Source organism: Convolutriloba macropyga, chromosome 5 (genome assembly GCF_964194025.1).
Source record: "Convolutriloba macropyga chromosome 5, txConMacr16.3, whole genome shotgun sequence".
Taxonomy (NCBI): domain Eukaryota; kingdom Metazoa; phylum Xenacoelomorpha; order Acoela; family Convolutidae; genus Convolutriloba; species Convolutriloba macropyga.
In genome coordinates this window covers 14,863,548-14,884,735 of record NC_134472.1, presented here as the reverse complement: position 1 = coordinate 14,884,735, position 21,188 = coordinate 14,863,548, and the positions used below count along the sequence as shown (strand labels likewise).

General features: G+C 35.1%; 2 protein-coding genes across 3 annotated transcripts in view; one reads left to right on the top strand and one right to left on the bottom strand.

Annotated features, from left to right (window-relative positions):
- Nucleotides 1-21,188, top strand: part of LOC142339158 (transitional endoplasmic reticulum ATPase-like) — a 622,037-nt gene that overhangs the window by 287,571 nt on the left and 313,278 nt on the right. The window lies entirely within an intron of this gene.
- On the bottom strand, nt 1,539-16,576 carry LOC142339156 (aldehyde dehydrogenase-like). Of its 2 annotated transcripts, none has more exons than XM_075388939.1 (7): nt 16,417-16,576; nt 15,642-15,785; nt 15,119-15,354; nt 6,398-6,472; nt 5,770-5,951; nt 2,718-2,926; nt 1,539-2,346 (listed from the first exon to the last, which is right to left on the bottom strand). In XM_075388939.1, exons 2-7 carry the CDS (start codon nt 15,777-15,779, stop codon nt 1,708-1,710), a joined length of 1,479 nt encoding a protein of 492 aa, XP_075245054.1. In that variant the 5' UTR covers nt 15,780-15,785; nt 16,417-16,576; the 3' UTR covers nt 1,539-1,707. The 2 variants fall into 2 exon arrangements, with proteins under 2 accessions (XP_075245054.1, XP_075245053.1); XM_075388938.1 differs by having other exon boundaries at nt 16,413-16,575.

Sequence of the window (21,188 nt, the reverse complement as noted above, 5' to 3'; positions counted from 1 at the left end):
GTTTTCACTCTTCTTCAAAGTTGGAGTGAAAAAAATCACGAAACAACGCGCTTTTTGGCTCCACATACTGTTAGGGCGTTACGCAAATCACTTCTCCAAACTGGCTTCAAAATATGAGAGCATTTATTAAACAGACAGCACCCAGATGCAATTCCGCTTCTTTGGGTTAAAAAAAACCACGCACCACAGAAAACAGCTCGTTCCGCTCAGCTTATAGCTTTCCAGCTATATATATAAATAGATGGAGTGACAACAGCATTTTAATTGCAAAATAGTACTATCAGTATGAACCCTAGACATTTGAAAAATTGTATCGTGAAAGATCTTACAAATTTCTTACAGAAGTCTCTTACAAATAATTTTAGGTTCAACTGTCGTTGTGATTTAGGTTCAATTATCCGTTGTGATTATATCCAACACACTAAAAGTTCACTTTTTGTCGGCTCTGACAAGATAAAAATTCTGCCTTATAAGATCTTACAAGATAAAAAAAATTCTGCTTGATAAAAATATTTACTTTGTAAGATCTTATAAGAATTCTAAGAGATGGTGTAAAATAAACATTCAGAAAGCAATGAATCATTTTTTGAAAAGATTTTTATCACCTCATACAAAAAATCCTGAAAGTGTTGCACATGCTTCGCATTCAGACAATTCAGAGCCGCTTTCAGGCAGTGGCAAAAGTGCCACAGCATAGAACACTGAAGTGCCAGAGCATCAAACATAAAGTATCTTAAATTGTCTTCTGAGACTTGAATGTATTGTAAAAATGGTTAATTGAATGCCAGGAGCTTTTTCTGAAGCCCTGGATACTAAAATAGGCTGAAAAAAATTTGCTCCCAGATCTAAAAAAAACCGTGGACTGTAATTTTAGCCGTAGTACCTGGCTGAGACTCAGAGAAAAACTTCAGCCCAAATAGACTCAACAAAAACACACAACTCGCTAGTTGGGCAAATTTTTTTTCACGAGATCTTGACCACTTTATACGGCAAAATTGAAATCATTGAAACATGTCTATCAGATCTTATACGGTTAAAATGTTGCCCTGCGTGAACATTTATCTTGTAAGATCTGATAAGGAACCTATTAGATCTTATAAGATAACAATTCAGCAAAATTGAATTATTATCTTATAAAATCTGATAACATACTTGTCAGATCTTAGAAGATAACAATTCAGCAAATTGGAGTATTATTTTTTAATATCTGATAGGATCCTTCTCAGATCTTATAAGATAATAATTCAGCGAAATTGAATTATTATATAAGATCTGATAAGTATCTTATCAGATCTTACACGATTAATTTTCACGTGGGGCAAAAGTTTTATCGTTAAAGACCAGATAAGACCTCACATGATAAAGATTTTTTATCGGCATGTTATCAGAGCTTACACTGTAAAAATTCCAGTATCACCGAGGAAAAATTTTTTTCTTCATTATTCGACGATTAATTGTGACAACTGATTGGTCCCAAATGTTTGAAACCTTGTACCAGAAATTATTTTGTACTTCTTAAGGATATCTAGATGAAAAAATTGGGCGTTGAATTTTTTGAACTGATAAGTTAAGGTTTCCTTGAAAATAATAATAAAACTCAGTTTTTAGCTATTTTATGGATATCGTCAAATTGTTTGGTTACACTGTTTTTAATTAGTTTTAATGCAAATTGTCTTAGCCCAAGTTTGATTTGTAAGATATACAATTTTACATCTTAATGATGACAGTTTTGACTTCCATATACGGCAACAGACCATCCCATCCGAACTCGCGGCCGATTCCACTCTTCTTGTACCCCCCGAAGGGAGTGTTCATACCGCCGGGCATGAAACTGTTCACCCAAACCTGACCAGACTCCAATGCGTTTGACACGTATAAAGCCTCCGAGAGATCATTCGTGAACACACCAGCCGCAAGGCCATACTCGGAATTATTGGCTCTGTCAATCGCTTCTTCGATGTTTTTGAACTTGAAAATTTGCTGAACGGGACCGAAAATTTCTTCTTTTGCAATTCGCATGTCATCGCTAACGTTGCTGAAAACAGTCGGCTCAACAAAGTACCCTTTTTCGGTAAGCCGGCCCCCGCCGCACTCTAGCTTCGCGCCCTCCTTTTTACCAACGTCGATCAAATCCAAGATTTTATCGAATTGGATTTTGTCGACCTGCGGTCCGTACTTGATGTCATCCGAAAATGGATCCCCAACTTTAGCACGGGTTTTGTTAGCTAGTTCGGCACTTTGTCGCACAAACTCGTCGTAAACATCCTCGTGAACGAATGTTCGCGTGAGGGCACAGCATGTTTGTCCCATGTTGACGTAGCAAGCGTCCTGGGCAAGAGGAACAACCTGCAATAAAGAGATAAAACAGATGAAAACAAAAAGTTCAAAGAAAACCTTTAATATCAAAATCTTTGTGGAAGAATTAGTTTTTAGTTTCTGACATGTAATGAAGAGTTTCCAAACTCACCCCCCCCCCCCCAATATTTATGCAAGTAGATTGAAAGCGAATTAACATTAACTTCGCACAAAACAATTTCCTCTGCATCGCAACAGCAAACTTCAAACCTTAAATCAAATGTCCAAATATATGTATTTATAAACACCCAGTATAGGATTACTTAGTCCCTATGCGAGGATCGTAGTCATAAATTTTTATTATTTGAACGATATCTTTATGACCTTTGAATGACCACTGAGCATCTCAGCCATGGACGTACCTTGCTCAGATCAGCACTTTTGCCAATGATAACAGCGCTTTTGCCACCCAGTTCCAAAGTGACCCTCTTGAGGTTGGTGTCTCCGGATGCTTTCTGGATCAAGTGTCCCACCTCCGTTGACCCAGTGAATGTCACCTTGTTCACGTCTGGGTGCTCCGTGAGGGATGCTCCAGCAGTGGGTCCCATTCCAGTGATTATGTTTAACACACCTGTAAAACATATTGCCATATATACAAACAACTCAATTTAAGGAGAGCTATTTCTTTGTTCAATCTCAACCAACGAGAGGCGAGAATTAAAGCAATTTAGTCTTGTCCGATTAGAGGCTACACAGTAGCGACAATTCATTTCTTTCATCCAAAAGAGGGCCTGGACTGAACGTCAAATCACAAGTCCTAATCTTGAAAGGTCTTGAGCAAGTGTTGGCCTAGACTTGCCAAGTCTTGGGTCAAGTATTGAACAGATTTTTGGATGCATCGTTGGATGCTTTCGTTTGGTATCGAAGAAAGAAGGCCATCACTTGCAGTGGCTTGCCTATTAAGCTCTCTAAAGAGAAAGAATAAGCACAAGATAACGCGAGCACTTCCTAGAAAATCACTTAACAGAGAATGATAAAAAATTCTAATGTCGCACGAAGATACCAATCATGGCCACGTTTTTCTGCCCTTTGAAAAAAGTTTGGTTTTGGAGTTAATATATGGGGCATTTTAAATTGGTACATGCTCAATTGAAAAAAGGTTGGTCAGATCAACAATTTTTTCGTAAAAGTTTCAATTTTAGTTAATTTTGAAAGGCATTAATTTTAAATAATTTCTTCTTTGAACTCTACTTCGTTTATCAACCGCTCATTGAGCAAAACTTGCCAAGTGTGATTCGTTCCGTGTGATTACCACAAAGTTTTGAAATACTAGTTTTTGTCATAATCCTGGGTTTTATGCACAGAATAGGTTTGGTACATTACATGGCGAATGTCGGATTTTTCGAGTTAGTTTACTCCTCTTGGTTATCTAATAACTAAGATAGTGTAAATTATACAAAACTGAAGGAAAGCCTAAGTGTTGATTAATTTCAGAATTCTCCTCCTCGAAACTATTTGTGTTTTAAGAGTGGGTTAGTTCTGCATTTATTCATATCCTTCTTCACAAGATTTTAGGTCTTAGATCTGCGTCTGATAACTACTAATAAAAATTGGGTAAAAGTTTTAAACTAAGTACACGCACAAAAAGGTGGAAGTGGGTCACGTTCATGTTCCAATACTAGTGACAAAAAGTGTGTCTCTTTCATGATATAATATATATTTCCAAAGTTTAAGTAACTAATGGATACGGCTAAAAATGGTCATGGAAAATAAAAATCATTTGAAAACCAATTTAAAAAACTTTTTTTTGGGAATTTGTAACGAGATTAAAATTCATTTTTAAAAACGCAGGAAACTTTTGGTATGTTGAGTTCGAAACGTCAGAAGTTGTGGGGTGTTCATACTAAGGTTTGTGTTCTTTTGTTCAAAATATAGTCAATGCTTCATTAGCGTCCTATCCTCAGTAATTTTCCTATTACTTCGAAAAGTTTGGTCGGAAAGATATTCAATTTTATTGAATTACTTTCCTGAGTTCACTGACAATAACTAGTAAATCAATTTTGATTTTTTTTGTTTGAAATCTAAAATTGTAACAAACAAGTTGAAAATTGACATGGATTCGGTAGATCAGTTCATTTTCACAGAAATTTTATCTGATCATACAAAAAAGATGTCCACCAAAAAGTTTTTTTGCTGTGATATATTTTGGTAGGAAACCAATACCTAGTGCTTCTTACGTTTGAAGACAAACATAACGACGTTTTCCTATGTTTAACAAGCCGAACACGACAAGACCCAAGTTGAGAAGCCAGACAGAAGCACGTGTGTCCAGACCGTCCCAGACGCGAAATGTCATGTCCAGACCATCTCAGACGAAACGATCATATGTCAACACTTTCCTCCGTTCACCAAACTTTCGTGCGTTTAAGTCCCGTATTTCGTGCGTTCACCAGATTTTCGTTCGTTCATGTTCAAACTTTCATCCATTCACCACACTTTCGTGCTTTTAACAAAGTTTCGTGCGCTGATCAGATTTTGTACGTTCATGTCTAGGCTTTTGCGTGTTCACCAGACTTTTGTGCTTTCATCTCGAGACTTTCGTGAGTTCCAGTCCAAAATTTCGTGCATTCACCAGGCTTTCCAGCGTTGTTGTTCAGACTTTCTTCGGTTCTGCAGAATTTCATGCGTTCATCAGACTTTCGTGCGCTGATCAGAGTTTGATGCGTTCCTGTCGCCCTTATTCCGTACTTATTGGTTGCATACAAAAAAATTGGTAACTTAATCATTTCATCGATAGAGTGGAGGCATTCTTTGTAAGAAGCTTCCACTTGAATGAGCACTCTCGCAAGAGTTCTCAATCAACCATGTTTTGAGCAATTTTTATTATAGTTGGGAATGATTTTGTTTGCTCAATGGTCCTTATGTCGAGAAGTTCATGAACTCATGTTCAGATTTTTGTGCGTTCACGTCCAGACTTTCGTGCGTTCATATTCCGGCTTTCGTGCGTTTTTTGATGTTTTCGGACTATTAAATTTTGAACGCCCGATGCCCCCATCGTGCGCTCATTTTCGGTCTGAACATACTTGCTTCCGTTTGGGCAACTTGGGGAGCGATGAAAAACGTCAGCGCGTTCGTCGTTTTTTACTAACTCAAAGCAAACATTAATCATTTGCTACGTTTAAAATCGAAATTATCTTGAGTAGGGACATAGCTCAAATTTCTACGTGTTCTCGCAACAATTTAAGTTTCCTGTAAGATTTGTTTTGTTCAAATATCTCCACTTGCACCCAAAAATGAAAATGCAATAGGCTCCTGCAAGATATCGACGAACTTTCTGTACAATATGCTTTTCTTCGTAATAATAAACAATCACCGTAGTATGAATCATGATCGAATAGTTTCGGTTGATTGTAATAAAACGACCTTTCAATTTTTTTGCAAAAGTATTATACAATACAATTATCGTTACTCAACCTGTGGGCAGTCCCGCTTCAATAACGATGTCTCCCAGCATGAGTGACGTCAGAGGGGTCTGTTCGGGAGGCTTCAGCACCAGAGCGTTGCCTGCTGCCAGAGCATGGGCCATTTTGAAACAGGAGAGCATGAAAGGGAAGTTCCAAGGAGTGATAGCAGCCACCACGCCAACTGGCTCGTATCTAAAATTTAAACCATTTGAATGGAAACAAAAATTTAGAAGTCAAACAGGAAGCCTGAGGTACTTTTTATATGCGAAATAATTTTTGTTTGACAGTTTTTACTCATTGACAGATTGATTATTTCAATCAGCTCATTATTTTTTAGACAATTATATTTAACTTTATAACCCCGGGGTTAAATTTTACAGTCACGACACATTTAAAATTTTAAACACCATTTAATGATAGGTGGAATCAAAAGATAAATGTTCCACAATATCCAAAAACCTTCAACCTCGAATTTTTTTCCTGTGGATAAATTTAAATTATTGTGATATGCTATTTTAACATTTCTTTGAAATGCCCTCAAGATTTTGCTATTATCTATTTCAATTGGAAGTTTATTCCACATTTTTTCTGTCAGGTATTGTTGCTTGCTTCCTTTTTTCCATATTCTGTTCTCTTACCTGGTGTATCCCATTTTTCCATCCTCCATGCAGAGAGTGCGGCCCTCAATCTTGTCAACGTATCCTCCGTAGTACCTAAGTATGAACAAAACCTTGACAATTTGAGAAAAAAGGCAATTATAACCTTAATCGCAAGTTGTATTATTTTATGCGCACAATTTTGTTTTCTATAAACTTGAATCTATTCTGTTTTGGCCCCCAGTGTATTTTATCCCCAATTGCAAGCTATGTGTTGTTATTATATCACCTTATTATCTAAAAAAGAGCACGTGCGCCCCAGCGTAACGTTATAAACCGAATAGTTTTCAAAACTTTCCGCTCGAACAAAGTTTTTTTCACATAAACAGGTGTGAACAACCTAATGATTGTTATTTGCACTAAAAAAAGATTTGTATAACATAATACTAGGGAAGACTATGTTAACAATTCACATTTATTCTTATCTCTAAGGTATAAGAATATCAGTTAAGAAGGGTTACAACACACCGAGAATATAAACAGCTTTCCTTATTTTGCCATTATATACTGTAAACAAAATTTTGCTCATACCTTACGAGTTTGCATGCAGTTATAAAACAAGGCGGCTCGGTAATGTGCGTACGCACATAATGTTCCGACCCCGCCCATCCACATTCTTGACGTAATTGGCTACCAAATGATTAAGAGATAGAAAACTTTTAAAAACATACCCATCGTTCAATAAACAAGCAATGAAATACGATAATGCCACGCTAGAGGGCCGATGAAAATTGTTGATAATAGAACTACTAGAAATGACAACAATTAAAATCGAACAACAAACATTTACGACCAAAACTCGATGTCTATAATAAAAAAAATCATAACAAAATCAAACTCTCATCACATAAAAACCAAAACAAAACAATTTAAGCTATACTTCATTAGAAAACATACGGATCTTGTCACTGGTTAGCAGGTCGACAAAAAAGAGCAATTAGGTGCGAAACTCAAAAACAATTTTACTTTTTTGAAAACAATTAATTTCACAGTTATTAATGTTATTAGATATCAACTGAAATCACTAAAATGTTCGTTTATATCTATATAAGAAGTAATTGAGACAGGTCATTATTCAATGTTCGATTGCGCAAAATGTCAAGGCCAATGGGATCAGCAATTATTGTTATAATTTAGAAACCAACCAAAAATCCTTTGAAAAGTCCAACTATAGAAAAATCTAAAATTTTCTGAAATCTCGCAGTAACAGTAGTAACAAAGCCGAGAAACATATGAAGCTGAGAACGTTAAAAAAATTAGTTTATAGCCCACTTGAAACAGGTTATGAACTATGTTTACAGAGACTGAGCTTACAAATCGACCGAAAAACTAAAATGCTCAAAAAACAAAAATTATTTTTGAGAACAAATATTTTCGTTAGTCATGAGACTTAAGATTACTAAATATAGCGATGGATTAAATTTCAACATCCCAGGAAGCCAATTGGGCCTGTTAATGACAACACTAAGTGACGAGCCCATAATAAAATAAAAATTTATAAAGAAGCAAAAATTTCAAAAAATTTTGCGACATGACACTGTTCAAGGCACTATAATTATAAGATATTACCTGCAAGAACTGTACGTCGTCATTTTTTCTTCATCTTAACATCAATGAGTCTTCCTTATAGAAGGACTACTCACACATGACAGCAAAAAGAAATCCAAAAATTGAACAATATAGAAATCTTGAAAACTTTTATTGAACTAAATGGTCAAAACAATCAGTCACAACGTATAAACAGGCGTAGAAAATTCTTGAATCAACAAAAGCAAATTAGACTTCTAATGAGTGAGATTGAGTTACATGGTGACATAAATGAAAGCAAAAAGACAGATGAAAAAAAAAGAATTTCTAAATTTGTTTTGAAAGTCATTAGAACAAACAGCTATAAACATATATCCTTAATTAGGTTAAGCTATACGTCTTGGGGAAGCAATCGAGATCTCTTGGTATCGGTTATGTGGCTTACAACAACGAAACGAAAGACAAAAATTGGCAAAATCGAAAAACCCCCACAAAGTTTTGCGAGATAACTGTGTCTCAGCGCAAAAAGAAAAAAAACTAATCAACAAAAACAATTAACGTATCCAAATATGCTTTTTCACAACTTTGCACATCTTCCCTACAATGCCTTCCTTTAAGTTGCTTGTCAATAATGAGATAATTCGACAAGGCAAGAAAGAGAACTCTTATAAAATATGCAATTATGATCAAAAACAAATGAAAAATTGAAAACGCGTAGTAATAAAATAAAAATTCTTAGTTGAATATAAAACCATTACCGACGTTAACTTTTCACCCACAAGAAGTTGGTTTCGGCCTGTTTTTAGTGAGAATGCGCCCGAAGTTGAGAGAAATAAATTAAAATATTGGCGAAGTTCTAAAATTCACCGATTTTTTCTCAAAACATATAAAGTCATAATAGACATTAGATAACAACTGAGAAATGTCTAGGTTCTTTTATAACTCTTGAAAACTAACTGGATTCTTGATTGGGGACAGTTAGTCATTAGGCTACAAAAAGTATAATGAGATAAGATTTCAAAAGGAACAAAAAATAAGAAAACTATCCAAAAATTTAAAAATTATGAAAACCAGTGGCATTGAAGTCTTAAAACTATTAGGTAGAAGATAGAACCGGAAACCAGATTAATTTTGTATGCAGTAGAAAAGAAGGGGGCCCTGTCACTTCTGAGACTGACTAACAGTTCAAGAATTAAAGTTTAAGTTTGGTTAATGTTCAGAAAGAATTTTCGAAAAAATATTTTAAAAGTATTAAAACGCATTAAAATCACTAGCCTTCAACGGAAGTCAATAAATACGCTCAAACATGCTTCAATAGAAGTATGGTGATATTTGTCAGGCATAGGTAATGAATAGGACATCACAATAAGTCTTATGACTATGAAATCTACAACAAAGTAGGCAAAAACAAAAAATTCAGTAGGGAAATGCGAGAAGAAAGTGTCGGAGCCATTTAAAAGATAAGTTTTTCTCTGAAAACTTCATTGGCGATCCACTGAACGTCATTTCTAAGCCAATAGGAGCTATCAAAAATTGGATATTTTGGTAAGAGTTCAAGAGAAACCAATAATAACGAAAATATCCAAAAATCTAAAAAAAAATTCGAAATCTTGTCATTGAAGTCATAGAACCAATAGTAACAAGATAAAACCGCTAACCAAATTTCTTTTCGTTGCAGTAGAAAAGAAGGGGGCCTTGTCACTACTGAGACTGACTAACAGATCACGAAAAAAAATATAAGATTGGTTAATGCTCAGAAAATTTTTTTGAAAAATTTTTTTCGAAGTCTTAACACCCATTAAAATCACTGGCTTTCAACGGAAGTTATAAATCCGCTCACGTATAACCCGATGTGAGGACAATGACGTTTTTTATTCATAGGTAATCAATAGCCCATCTCAATAAGTATTATGACTACGAAAACAACAACAAAAACAGACAAAAACCAAAAAAAAATCAGTAGAAAAGTGCAGGAAGAATGTGTCGGAGCCATTTTTGCCATAAATTTTTCACTGAAAACTTTATCAGTGATCCACTGAACGTAATTTTTAAGTCAATAGGAGCTATCAATTTTTGGATAATGTGATATGAGTTCAAAAGTAACCAATAATACGAAAATAACTTGAAAAAATTAAAGACAAAAATCGGCAAAATCGAAAAACCCCCACAAAGTTTGCGAGATAACTGTGTCTCAGCGCAAAAAGAAAAAAAACTAATCAACAAAAACAATTAACGTATCCAAATATGCTTTTTCACAACTTTGCACATTTTCCCTACAATGCCTTCCTTTAAGTTGCTGGTCAATAATGAGATAATTCGACAAGGCAAGAAAAAGAACTCTTATAAAATATGCAATTATGATCAAAAACAAATGAAAAATTGAAGACGCGTAGTAATAAAATAAAAATTCTTAGTTGAATATAAAACCATTACCGACGTTAACTTATCACCCACAAGAAGTTGGTTTCGGCCTGTTTTTAGTGAGATTGCGCCCGAAGTTGAGAGAAATAAATTAAAATATTGGCGAAGTTCTAAAATTCACCGATTTTTTCTCAAAACATATATATAAAGTCATAATAGGCATTAGATAACAACTGAGAAATGTCTAGGTTCTTTTATAACTCTTGAAAACTAATTGGATTCTTGATTGGGGACAGTTAGTCATTGGGCTACGAAAAGTATAATGAGATAAGATTTCAAAAGGAACAAAAAATAAGAAAACTATCCAAAAAATTAAAAATTATGAAACCCAGTGGCATTGAAGTCTTAAAACTATTAGGTAGAAGATAGAACCGGAAACCAGATTAATTTTGTATGCAGTAGAAAAGAAGGGGGCCCTGTCACTACTGAGACTGACTAACAGTTCAAGAATTAAAGTTTAAGTTTGGTTAATGTTCAGAAAGAATTTTCGAAAAATATTTTAAAAGTATTAAAACGCATTAAAATCACTAGCCTTCAACGGAAGTCGATAAATAAGCTCAAACATGCTTCAATAGAAGTATGGTGATATTTGTCAGGCATAGGTAATGAATATGACATCACAATAAGTCTTATGACTATGAAATCAACAACAAAGTAGGCAAAAAATAAAAAATTCAGTAGGAAAATGCGAGAAGAAAGTGTCGGAGCCATTTAAAAGATAAGTTTTTTTCTGAAAACTTCATTCGCGATCCACTGAACGTCATTTCTAAGCCAATAGGAGCTATCAAAAATTGGATGTTGTGGTAAGAGTTCAAAAGAAACCAATAATACGAAAATATCCAAAAATCTAAAAAAAAATTCGAAATCTTGTCATTGAAGTCATAGAACCAATAGTAACAAGATAAACCCGCTAACCAAATTTATTTTGGTTGCTGTAGAAAAGAAGGGGGCCTTGTCACTACTGAGACTGACTAACAGTTCACGAAAAAAAATATAAGATTGGTTAAAGCTCAGAAAAATTTTTTGAAATTTTTTTTTCGAAGTCTTAACACCCATTAAAATCACTGGCTTTCAACGGAAGTTATAAATCCGCTCACGTATAACCCGATGTGAGGACAATGACGTTTTTTATTCATAGGTAATCAATAGCACATCTCAATAAGTATTATGACTACGAAAACAACAACAAAAACAGACAAAAACCAAAAAATCAGTAGAAAAGTGGAGGAAGAATGTGTCGGAGCCATTTTTGCCATAAATTTTTCACTGAAAACTTTATCAGTGATCAACTGAACGTAATTTTTAAGTCAATAGGAGCTATCAATTTTTGGATAATGTGATATGAGTTCAAAAGTAACCAATAATACGAAAATAACTTAAAAAAATTAAAGAAAAAATTGAGATCTTGTGTAATTGAATTCATATATATCCAATAGATAGTAGATAAATCTTCTAACCAGATAAAATTTGGTTTCCGTTGGAAGGAAGAGGGTCTTGTCATTACTGAGACTGACTTACAGTTCACGAAACCAAGTTTATGATTGGTTAATGTTCAAAAGAATTTCTAAAAATTATTCTTAAAGTCTTAACAGCGAATAGCTGTCCACTAAAAACACTAGATTTGTTCACTTAGTGCTCAAAACGGAACATATCTCACCATTAGACAATTAGTTCATGCCATAGGACTCCAAAAAATTAGTAAATCTTCAAAACGAAAATCAAATTTTCATTTAAAATTAGAAAACTCAAAGTCGAAGCCAAACAAAACATGAGCAATTCCTTGAAAACGATTTTTTTTGTCCATTGGGCTTCATTTGACTGTAAATTGAGGTTAATGAACCTCAATATGAAGAGTGACTAGTCTCTAGGTGACTTAAAAGAAACAAAAAAACTGAAAAATTTTTCTAAAAAAGAGCTCTCAATCAGAATTCAATTTTTTGATAGTAAACTTCACTATGAGACCAGAACTAGTCTTTTTATTGCCTTCAATCTATTAGGAACACACAATTGGTTCATTTTGTGGCTTGAAATGTAATTTTGAAATACTATTTTTTAAAGAAAATATCTTAATTTGAAGAAAAATTACACTAAAAGTGAACAAAATCATGCCAAATATCCTGTGTTCACACAAAACTTCAATCCTCGATAAGTCCTCGAAAAAAAAAAATTCAAAAAAGTCTTTTTAATTTTGAATTCTACGCTGGACGAGCTTTTTAATGATACCACTCACATTTCTCTACGATGAATATATCGATCGGCCAAAATTGACTGAACAAAAAAAACCCATTTGAGTATATAGTTCCTCCCCCCACAAGTGGGTCGGAACAATAAATGATTCCAATTTAAAGGCTTAAAACAGTAAGTTGAATTGCCATGGATTCCACATTCATTTTGGAAACCTGCTTGCTACAAGCTGACTGCACCGCATTTTGATTGCGGCAATACAATAAGTGTTTTTGTGGGCTTTGGTTTTTTTACCCCTAATACCTCATTTTGATTGAATACACTAGACGGACAAATATTAGCTTTAATAATTGGTGCGAAAAACATTGACGCGGCACAAGCGGCTGTGTTTTATTAAACAGCGAGTGACTTTCTGAATGAAAAATACTCGAAGTAATCAAAATAGGATGATCAAGAGCCGACATAAACCAATTGACAAACGATTGACAAAACTTTTACAAAAAGTTGTCACAATAATTCTTATAAAAACATGCAAATTTTTTATTAACTAAATGGCAAGAAAATGTGAACATCAATTAGTCAATAAAAAATTTCAGAAAGTGCCCAAAGAACTGAAACTTGTTACATCCTGACAAGAAACATATTAAATCTTGGTAAACATTGACAAGATCTTGCCATGGTACTTACCAAGAAAACATCAAGATATGTTGTACGAACTTGCCAGTTCTTTGCATGGCTGTCGCGGAACAAGATCTTGTCAAGATTTCCAAGAAAGATTAACCAAGAAATGGCAAGAAGTATCAAGTATTAAAAATTCAATAGCACCCAAAAACGAAGATGCAGCGTGAATTCATAAAATTTCGCAAGAATTATCAAAAATTAAAATTATCAAGAATGTCAGAAAATACTACTCCCGTTAGTTTATGAACAAACAAGTGAGCCGCTTTTTTCCAGTATGATAAAGTTATTTAGTGGATGCTAGCTCGGTATGTACATTGTACACACCTTGTACAGGACCGCCACCGTGAAGGCCCCCACTAAGGTTAAATTTTCGTTACATCGAATCGTCGCATTGTCGAGTTATAGTTGTATATCGTAACAAACTCGAGACATAAACGCGTTGCATTGCGCTAATTCTTACTATTTCGAGTCGTGTTTAAGTTTTTGTCTGGGTTGTCTGGTTATTGTCAATTTTTTTTTGGATTTCTGACTCCACTGCCTCACTCCAGGTTGCTTACAAACCCAAATTTCTATGTGTAAAGAATTATCAAGATATTGTCAAGTTACGCCCAGAAAACTTCTTGACATATCTCGAAAAGATCTTGTCAAGATCTTATCAAGGTGTTCCAAGAAATATATGTCTATCAAGATCTTGGCGAGGTGTCTCAAATGTTGCAAGAATTTTCAAGATCTTGCATGACTTGGCAATTTGTACCAAGTTTCATTTCACTAGGTGAACCAAAAAGAAGGACCATAGAACTGGTTTGTAGTGCAACTGCAGAATTCTTACACTTAACTCCATGTTCCTAGATCTTACCAGATAAGCATTGATCTTGCAGTCTTTTGTTTTTGTAAGTCAAATGTTGGTATTGAAAAATATGACAGACGAAACTTCTTCGTTAAAAACATGAAAAACTCTAGGTCTAGATAACTTAACCAGACAATTGTCAGCACTAACATTTAGAAAAGATGGAAATTTTAACCTCAAATTCAATGATTTGAAAACCTATAAACAAAATTTTCCTCGTCGTTTGTCGCAGTTTGCCGGGTTGATTATCTCAGCGATTAGTTGCGCTTAGATCTCATCCTGGGACTTGATCATTGCAACTCCCATTTATTTTCATCAATTTATTTTATGCAAAGTACTTAACTAATAACGTTATCAACTAATGTCGAAAAACTGTTCTGAATCGATTATAGCTTCAGCTGAAGAAATAAAATCGACTGCACAAAAAAGAACGAAAATTAACGATAACAAAATACTTCCGCGATATCGACGTGCAAACAAAAAAAGCAGTTTCTTGAACAGCAGGAAAACGATTAGTCAAACCCGCCCAAGCAAAATTTTTCATGAACGGGTAACAGATATTTTGAGTTAAAAAAACTTTGAGTTCTGGCAATTGAAAACATGACCTCGAACGATTAAACCCGGGCAATCACTTAGCTTAGGTAGCATAGCCTTCGTTTCTTATAGAGTCTGACTTAAGCAACTTAACCGATAGATGGTAAAGTGACGAAATGGAGAAAGTGGTTGTATTAGACGGATATGGGCTAGATAGGAGGCTGTGAAGCGGGAAGGAGGGGGTGAGGGGGTTCAATCCAGCACAAAAGAGCAGAAATGATTTTCACACCATGAAGTTGGGCCTTCTCAGTAGTTTTAGTGAATCGTGCATTTATAAACTAAAAAGCGCCTTTAGAGCTTTTATCTTTTCATCCATTTTTAAGGACGAGAAGACCAATGGTTAGACAAACAATCCCTAATGAAGAAAACGCACAGAAAAGACCAACATGGCCCCGATAATTGCTTTGATTGGAGAAATTAAAAGCAAAAAATTTTGACAAAGCAATAACCTCAAGCAAGCAACGCCGACTTTGATATCTCCAACTGCAGCTGAGAATGGTTTGCCATTGTCAATGACCTCAAGAGAGGCAATCTTCACAATGTCCCGCTCTATGATGTCTGCTATTTTCATCAGCATTCTACCCCTCTCAGCAGGTGCCATAGTTCTCCAGACAGAGTTGCGTTTCATAGCCAGCCTGGCTGCAGCCACTGCCTTGTCAACGTCCGCCTTATCCCCAGCTTGCACCTGCCAACAAGGAGGCAAAGGCCAATAAAACATTTTTAGACATAGTTTCTGCTTCCCCCCCCCCCCCCGTCTCTTGTGCGTAACCTCTACCCTTTTCATCTCCGACGTGCAAAACGAACGATTCAGATAAAAACAACAACTGTGCAGCTAAACATTTGTGCTACTAAAATGGCTTGTCTGCTCGATAAAAGAATGGCTAGGCTATTTGCTGCAGGAATGGCCTAGCTAGCCGTTTTTTTTTTTCAGAATTGTCTCATTGTAACCAGAGGGAATGGTTTGATACTGACCAGGCAAATGACATCTTCAGTGGCTGGGTTAACAGTTTCGAATGTTTTTCCAGCTACAGAATTCACAAACTCATTCCCAATGAACAGTTGAGTCCTCTTCACTTCCGGGTTCCTGATTGGCTGCACAGGGGGAGACATCTTGTTCTGTTCAACACAAAACAGTTATTAACAAGGTAGTCATCAACTGAAGGGAAGAGAATCATTGACGCTCGTAATACACGTGATTCGGAGTCATGTTTATTTTTTATCGTTATAGGATAAAATCTAATCCGAATTATGAGTGAGTGTGTTGCTTCTCAAGTTTTTCTGATTGTAGTTTTGACATACGGGAACACAAATGGGAACATATAATTTTTAAGTGGGGGGGGGGGGGGGGGCATAAAAAGCACTGCGAGCTGATGAAGAATAGTTTGTCTCAATTTTGTAAGAATTTTGTCTTAAATGAGCTGCGACAAATGCTGACTCAATTTTTTTGAGAATTGCCAAAAAAGCTGGGATAACATTGACCAGTATCGTAATATTGTCCGCAATATTGGCCAAGTCTGCTTATAGTCAGTCCCATAAAGTTGCAACGCTATCAAACGTTTCAAAGATCAAAGTTCAAAATTTAAACATGCAGATATCTAGCAAAACATTGTCCATTTGCATGTCCCAAGTTTTTCGAACGTTCGCTTGCGTTGCAACTTTATGGGACTTACTAAACAAGACCGACAAACAAAAAATATCCACATAAAGTCCGCTGGAAGTGAACAACAATAGCAGAAAGCTTACCTACTGAGAAACGAAGTTGGTTTGAGATAGTTCAAAAGCTGTGTTTGAGTCAAATCAAAGCAAAACTGAAAGTGACAACTCAATCGGTGGAGACTAATTGGTAGCTGCAAAGCGGACGCACCACAGATTGATCAAATTCGGTAATCTAACTTTTGCTAGAACAGCAAACAAGTCAAACGATAAACGCTTGCGCCGCCTTATTAGCAAGGCAAATAACAACCCGAGTTTCAAAACACGCCTTCGCAGAACCCAGATTAATGCCCTCTGGTTTTCAAACAATTATCGTGAAACGCCATTTGACTGTTGCAGAAATGGAACGATACTATACGAAGAACTTACGATTTATATTTAGTAATTTGTATCTGTAGTTAGACTAAATGGAGCTAAGAACTCTAGTCGAATGGGCGTTCAGCATAATGGAATAATAAACTTGAATTTAATTGGCCAAGCAACCTGATTAGTCAAATTAGAGTACAGCAAATGTAAGAAATGGCAAATTGGATCAGTCGTCAGGATTGTAGAGTTGTAGAGGGGGGGGGGGGGGAGGGCTGTATTTAATAATTTTTCAATTAAAAAAATTTATAGAACAATTTTGATTTTCTATGAAATTTAGCGTTAAAGGTGCCCAAAATGCGCTTTGTACTGTGCATTCAAAACTGACCAATGAATGAGCGGGAATTTATAGGCTTTATTACGTCTCATTTTTCCCATTCTGCTAGACGATCAATCGGGTAGATTGGTGCCCTCCAGACTGTCCAATGTGATCTTTACACTAGATTAAAGGATACATTGAGCGCACGATTCTTGGAACGCACTGTGTGATACTTAGATATAGCTCTTGCATCTTACTCCTACTGATGAGTTTGGATGAATTTCTTTGGACTTTCTAGCAGCATGCAAAAGATGGCACTCCGGAATGATGCGGGGGGGGGGGGGGTGGGGGTTGCATTCTTGGTAATCATACAAAGATAATATACGATTGCATTAAAGACACACAAAATTTCTTAGCAAGAAGTTGCAATGATTAGTAAGCAGCATATATGATCTTATTGTGAATTCCAAACATCGAGCATATATGGTTCTTTGATGGTTGCTACATTTTATGATCTTGATATGATTACTAAGAAACCATGAAACCATATAGTTATGGTTACTTAAACATTAAATACACTTAGTATGATTACTAAAATTCTTTTATGGTGTCCAGCCCGGTTCCTTGCGTGATCAGGGCGGAGACAGATATCCTCTCTGGTGATGATCAAGCGGATTAAGATCTTGCAATAACTTTTACATCACATTTTATCTTAAATAATGTATTGGGCGCATTACACCTGTGTACTCCTTATTTTCTTAGCAACCATATTGGATCATACATGAGGCTTAAAACATTGCAATGTTTTAAGCATCATGTATGATCCAATATGATTAATGAGAAAATAAGGAGTATGCAGTTTTGATGCTCCCAATACCTTTTTTTTGTTCTTATAAGACCACTAGGAAATCATATATGATGTTAGCATTAACCAGGAAATCAAACAGATCATGTATGCTATTATATTTTATGAATAGTAGGAATCGAATCTGAACGCCAAAACACGTATGCGATGCTCAATCCAGTACGAAAATTACATTTACTGACATTATATAACTGACCAAACCGATCACCAATAATATCTTCATATGCACAGAGAATTATAACTGTTTTTTATTGTTTTTGTTCTGTTGAAACGCCAGTGCCCTTAGTCAAAAAACCAGAAAATGACTTTTATGAATTTTAAATATATTCAATATTCCAAAATAAAATACGTGTTCCGTTTAAAACTTCAACCTAAGCTCTGTAACTGCCGTGTTTTTTTTTGAAAAACCACTGAACTTCGCCTATATTTAGAACAAGGATGTTCGGTAATGTGCGTTTGCATATAAATTTCCGACCCCGGTCATCCTCGTGAGAAAAGATAGAAAACCCCAAAAATTCAATATTTTTTCAAAAATTTGTGTAAGAACCAGAATATCGCCTCCAACGCAAAAATTTCAGTGCAGTAAAAAATTCCGCATTAGATTGATGAGATCTGCCATTATTAAGAAAGCGAGGCCGAAAACGCAAAACAAACGAGTTTTTGATTCATTACCACGCAGAGGTATACCCAAATTGTCACGGGCAGATAAGTATTTAATAATTTTTCAATTTAAAAAAATTAATTTACAGAACAATTTTGATTTTCTATTAATTTTAGCGTTAAAAGTGCCCAAAAATGCACATTGTACTGTGCATTCAAAACTGACCAATGAAGGAGCAGGAATTAATCGACTTTATTACGTCCATTTTTTTCTCATTCTGCAGGATGATCAAAAAGATAGATTGGTGCCCTCCAGACTGTCCATTGTGATCTTTACACTAGATTAAAAGATACATTGAGCGCAAGATTCTTGGAACGCACTGAGTGATACTTAGATGTAGCTCTTACATTTCACTCCTACTGATGAGTTTGGATGAATTTCTTTGGACTTTCTGGCAGCATGCAAAATATGGCACTTCGGAATGATGGGGGGCGTTCTTGGTAATCATACAAAGATAATATACGGTTGCATTAACGAGATAAAATTTCTTAGCAAGAATTTCTTAGCAATGATTAGTAAGAATCATGTATGATCTTATTTTGAATATCAAGCATCATATAAGGCTCTTTGATGGTGGCTACATTTTATGATCTTGATATGATTACTAAGAAACCATGAAACCATATAGTTATGGTTACTTTAACATTAAATACACTTAGTATGATTACTAAGATTCTTTTATGGTGTCCAGCCTTGATCCTTGCGTGATCAGTGCGGAGACATATATCCTTTCTGGCGATGATCAAGCGGATTAAGATCTTACAATAGCCTTTACATCACATTTTACCTTAAATATTGTATTGGGCGCATTACACCTGTGTACTCCTTATTTTCTTAGCAACCATATTGGATCATACATGAGGCTTAAAACATTGCAATGTTTTAAGCATCATGTATGATCCAATATGATTAATGAGAAAATAAGGAGTATGCAGTTTTGATGCTCCCAATACCTTTTTTTTGTTCTTATAAGACCACTAGGAAATCATATATGATGTTAGCATTAACCAGGAAAATCAAACAGATCATGTATGCTATTATATTTTATGAATAGTAGGAATCGAATCTGAACGCCAAAACACGTATGCGATGCTCAATCCACTACGAAAATTACATTTACTGACATTATATAACTGACCAAACCGATCACCAATAATATCTTCATATGCACAGAGAATTATAACTGTTTTTTATTGTTTTTTTTTCTGTTTAAACGCCAGTGCCCTTAGTAAAAAAACCAGAAAATGATTTTCATGAATTTTTAAAACATTCAATATTCCAAAAAAAATACGTGTTCGGTTTAAAATATCAGCCTAAGGTCTGTAACTGCCATGTTTTGAACTTCGCCTATATTTAAAACAATAAGGTTCGGTAATGTGCGTTCGCATATAAATTTCCGACCCCACACATCCTCATGAGAAAAGATAGAAAACTCCGAAAAATCAAGCATTTTTCAAAAGTTTGTGTATGAACAAGAATATCGCCTCCAACGCAAAAATTTCAGTGCAGTAAAAAATGCCGCATTAGATTGATGAGATCTGCCATTATTAAGAAAGCGAGGCCATGCACTACAACGAGTTTTTGGTTCATTACAACGCAGAGGTATACCCAAATCCTCACGGACAGATAAGCCGATGCGTGTACCTCGTGTTCGTTTTTTCCATGTTAAATACGTTGAAAAATGTAACAATATTGCGGAAAATATCTACTTTAGCAGAAACAGGCAAAATGGAAGGAAAATTAGCAACCCGTGTTTGCAAAAGTGTCCTAATCTTAGCCGCGAAATACAAGTACTAATTTTATAACCCATTTTTCGCACGGCTTGTATCACGCATCTGCTCCATTTATGTAATGATTTTTCAAACGCGATGTAGTTCGATTTCGCATATAATCTCCAATTAAGCCTAACTTAATTACTACATATTTAATTAAGCCTATTTTATTACTACTAGTAGTACTTATTACTACTTTATTACTACTTATAGTTTTTTTACTACTTATTTCTACTTATTAGTACTATTTATTACTACTTATTAAAAAGCGGCCAGTTCAACATTGATATACGAAGCCTTTATTGTGCGAAAAGTTTTTCGAAAAAAAAAACAGTTTATGTGGTTGCATGTATATAAAGCACTTTCAAGCTTTGAAAGCTTCAATTAATTCTTTATTAAAAGTGCTTATTGCATGTTGAAAATGCGCGTCACTAATAGATACCTAAATTTGAGCGGAAAAGTGCTACAAGACTTGTAAACCGACATTTTGTTCCGAATGTTCTTTTGTTTCGCAAAATTGGCGGAACCACTTTTGCGAAAAGTAAGATACAAAGGATTTTCTCCTAATTTCGTTCATTGTAAGTGTCTGATTTTCGAGCCAATTTTAATAAGGTGGAAATTTCGGGATATACCTCTGCGTCGTAACGTTAATGAATACAATATATGCTGTTTTATGCATTCATTAGTTTCAAACTTCCGCTCTGTTAAAAATTTTTGTAAATACGTATTCACATATATTCACATTGAGTAACAATTCAGATTGATTACGCCGCTTCATTTCAGAGCAACTTTTCATTTTTTACAGCTAAATAATTGAGCTTCTGTAAATATGGGTTTTAGCATTAGCAGTCTTCAGAAAAGTGCATCTGTAGACATTTTTATATAT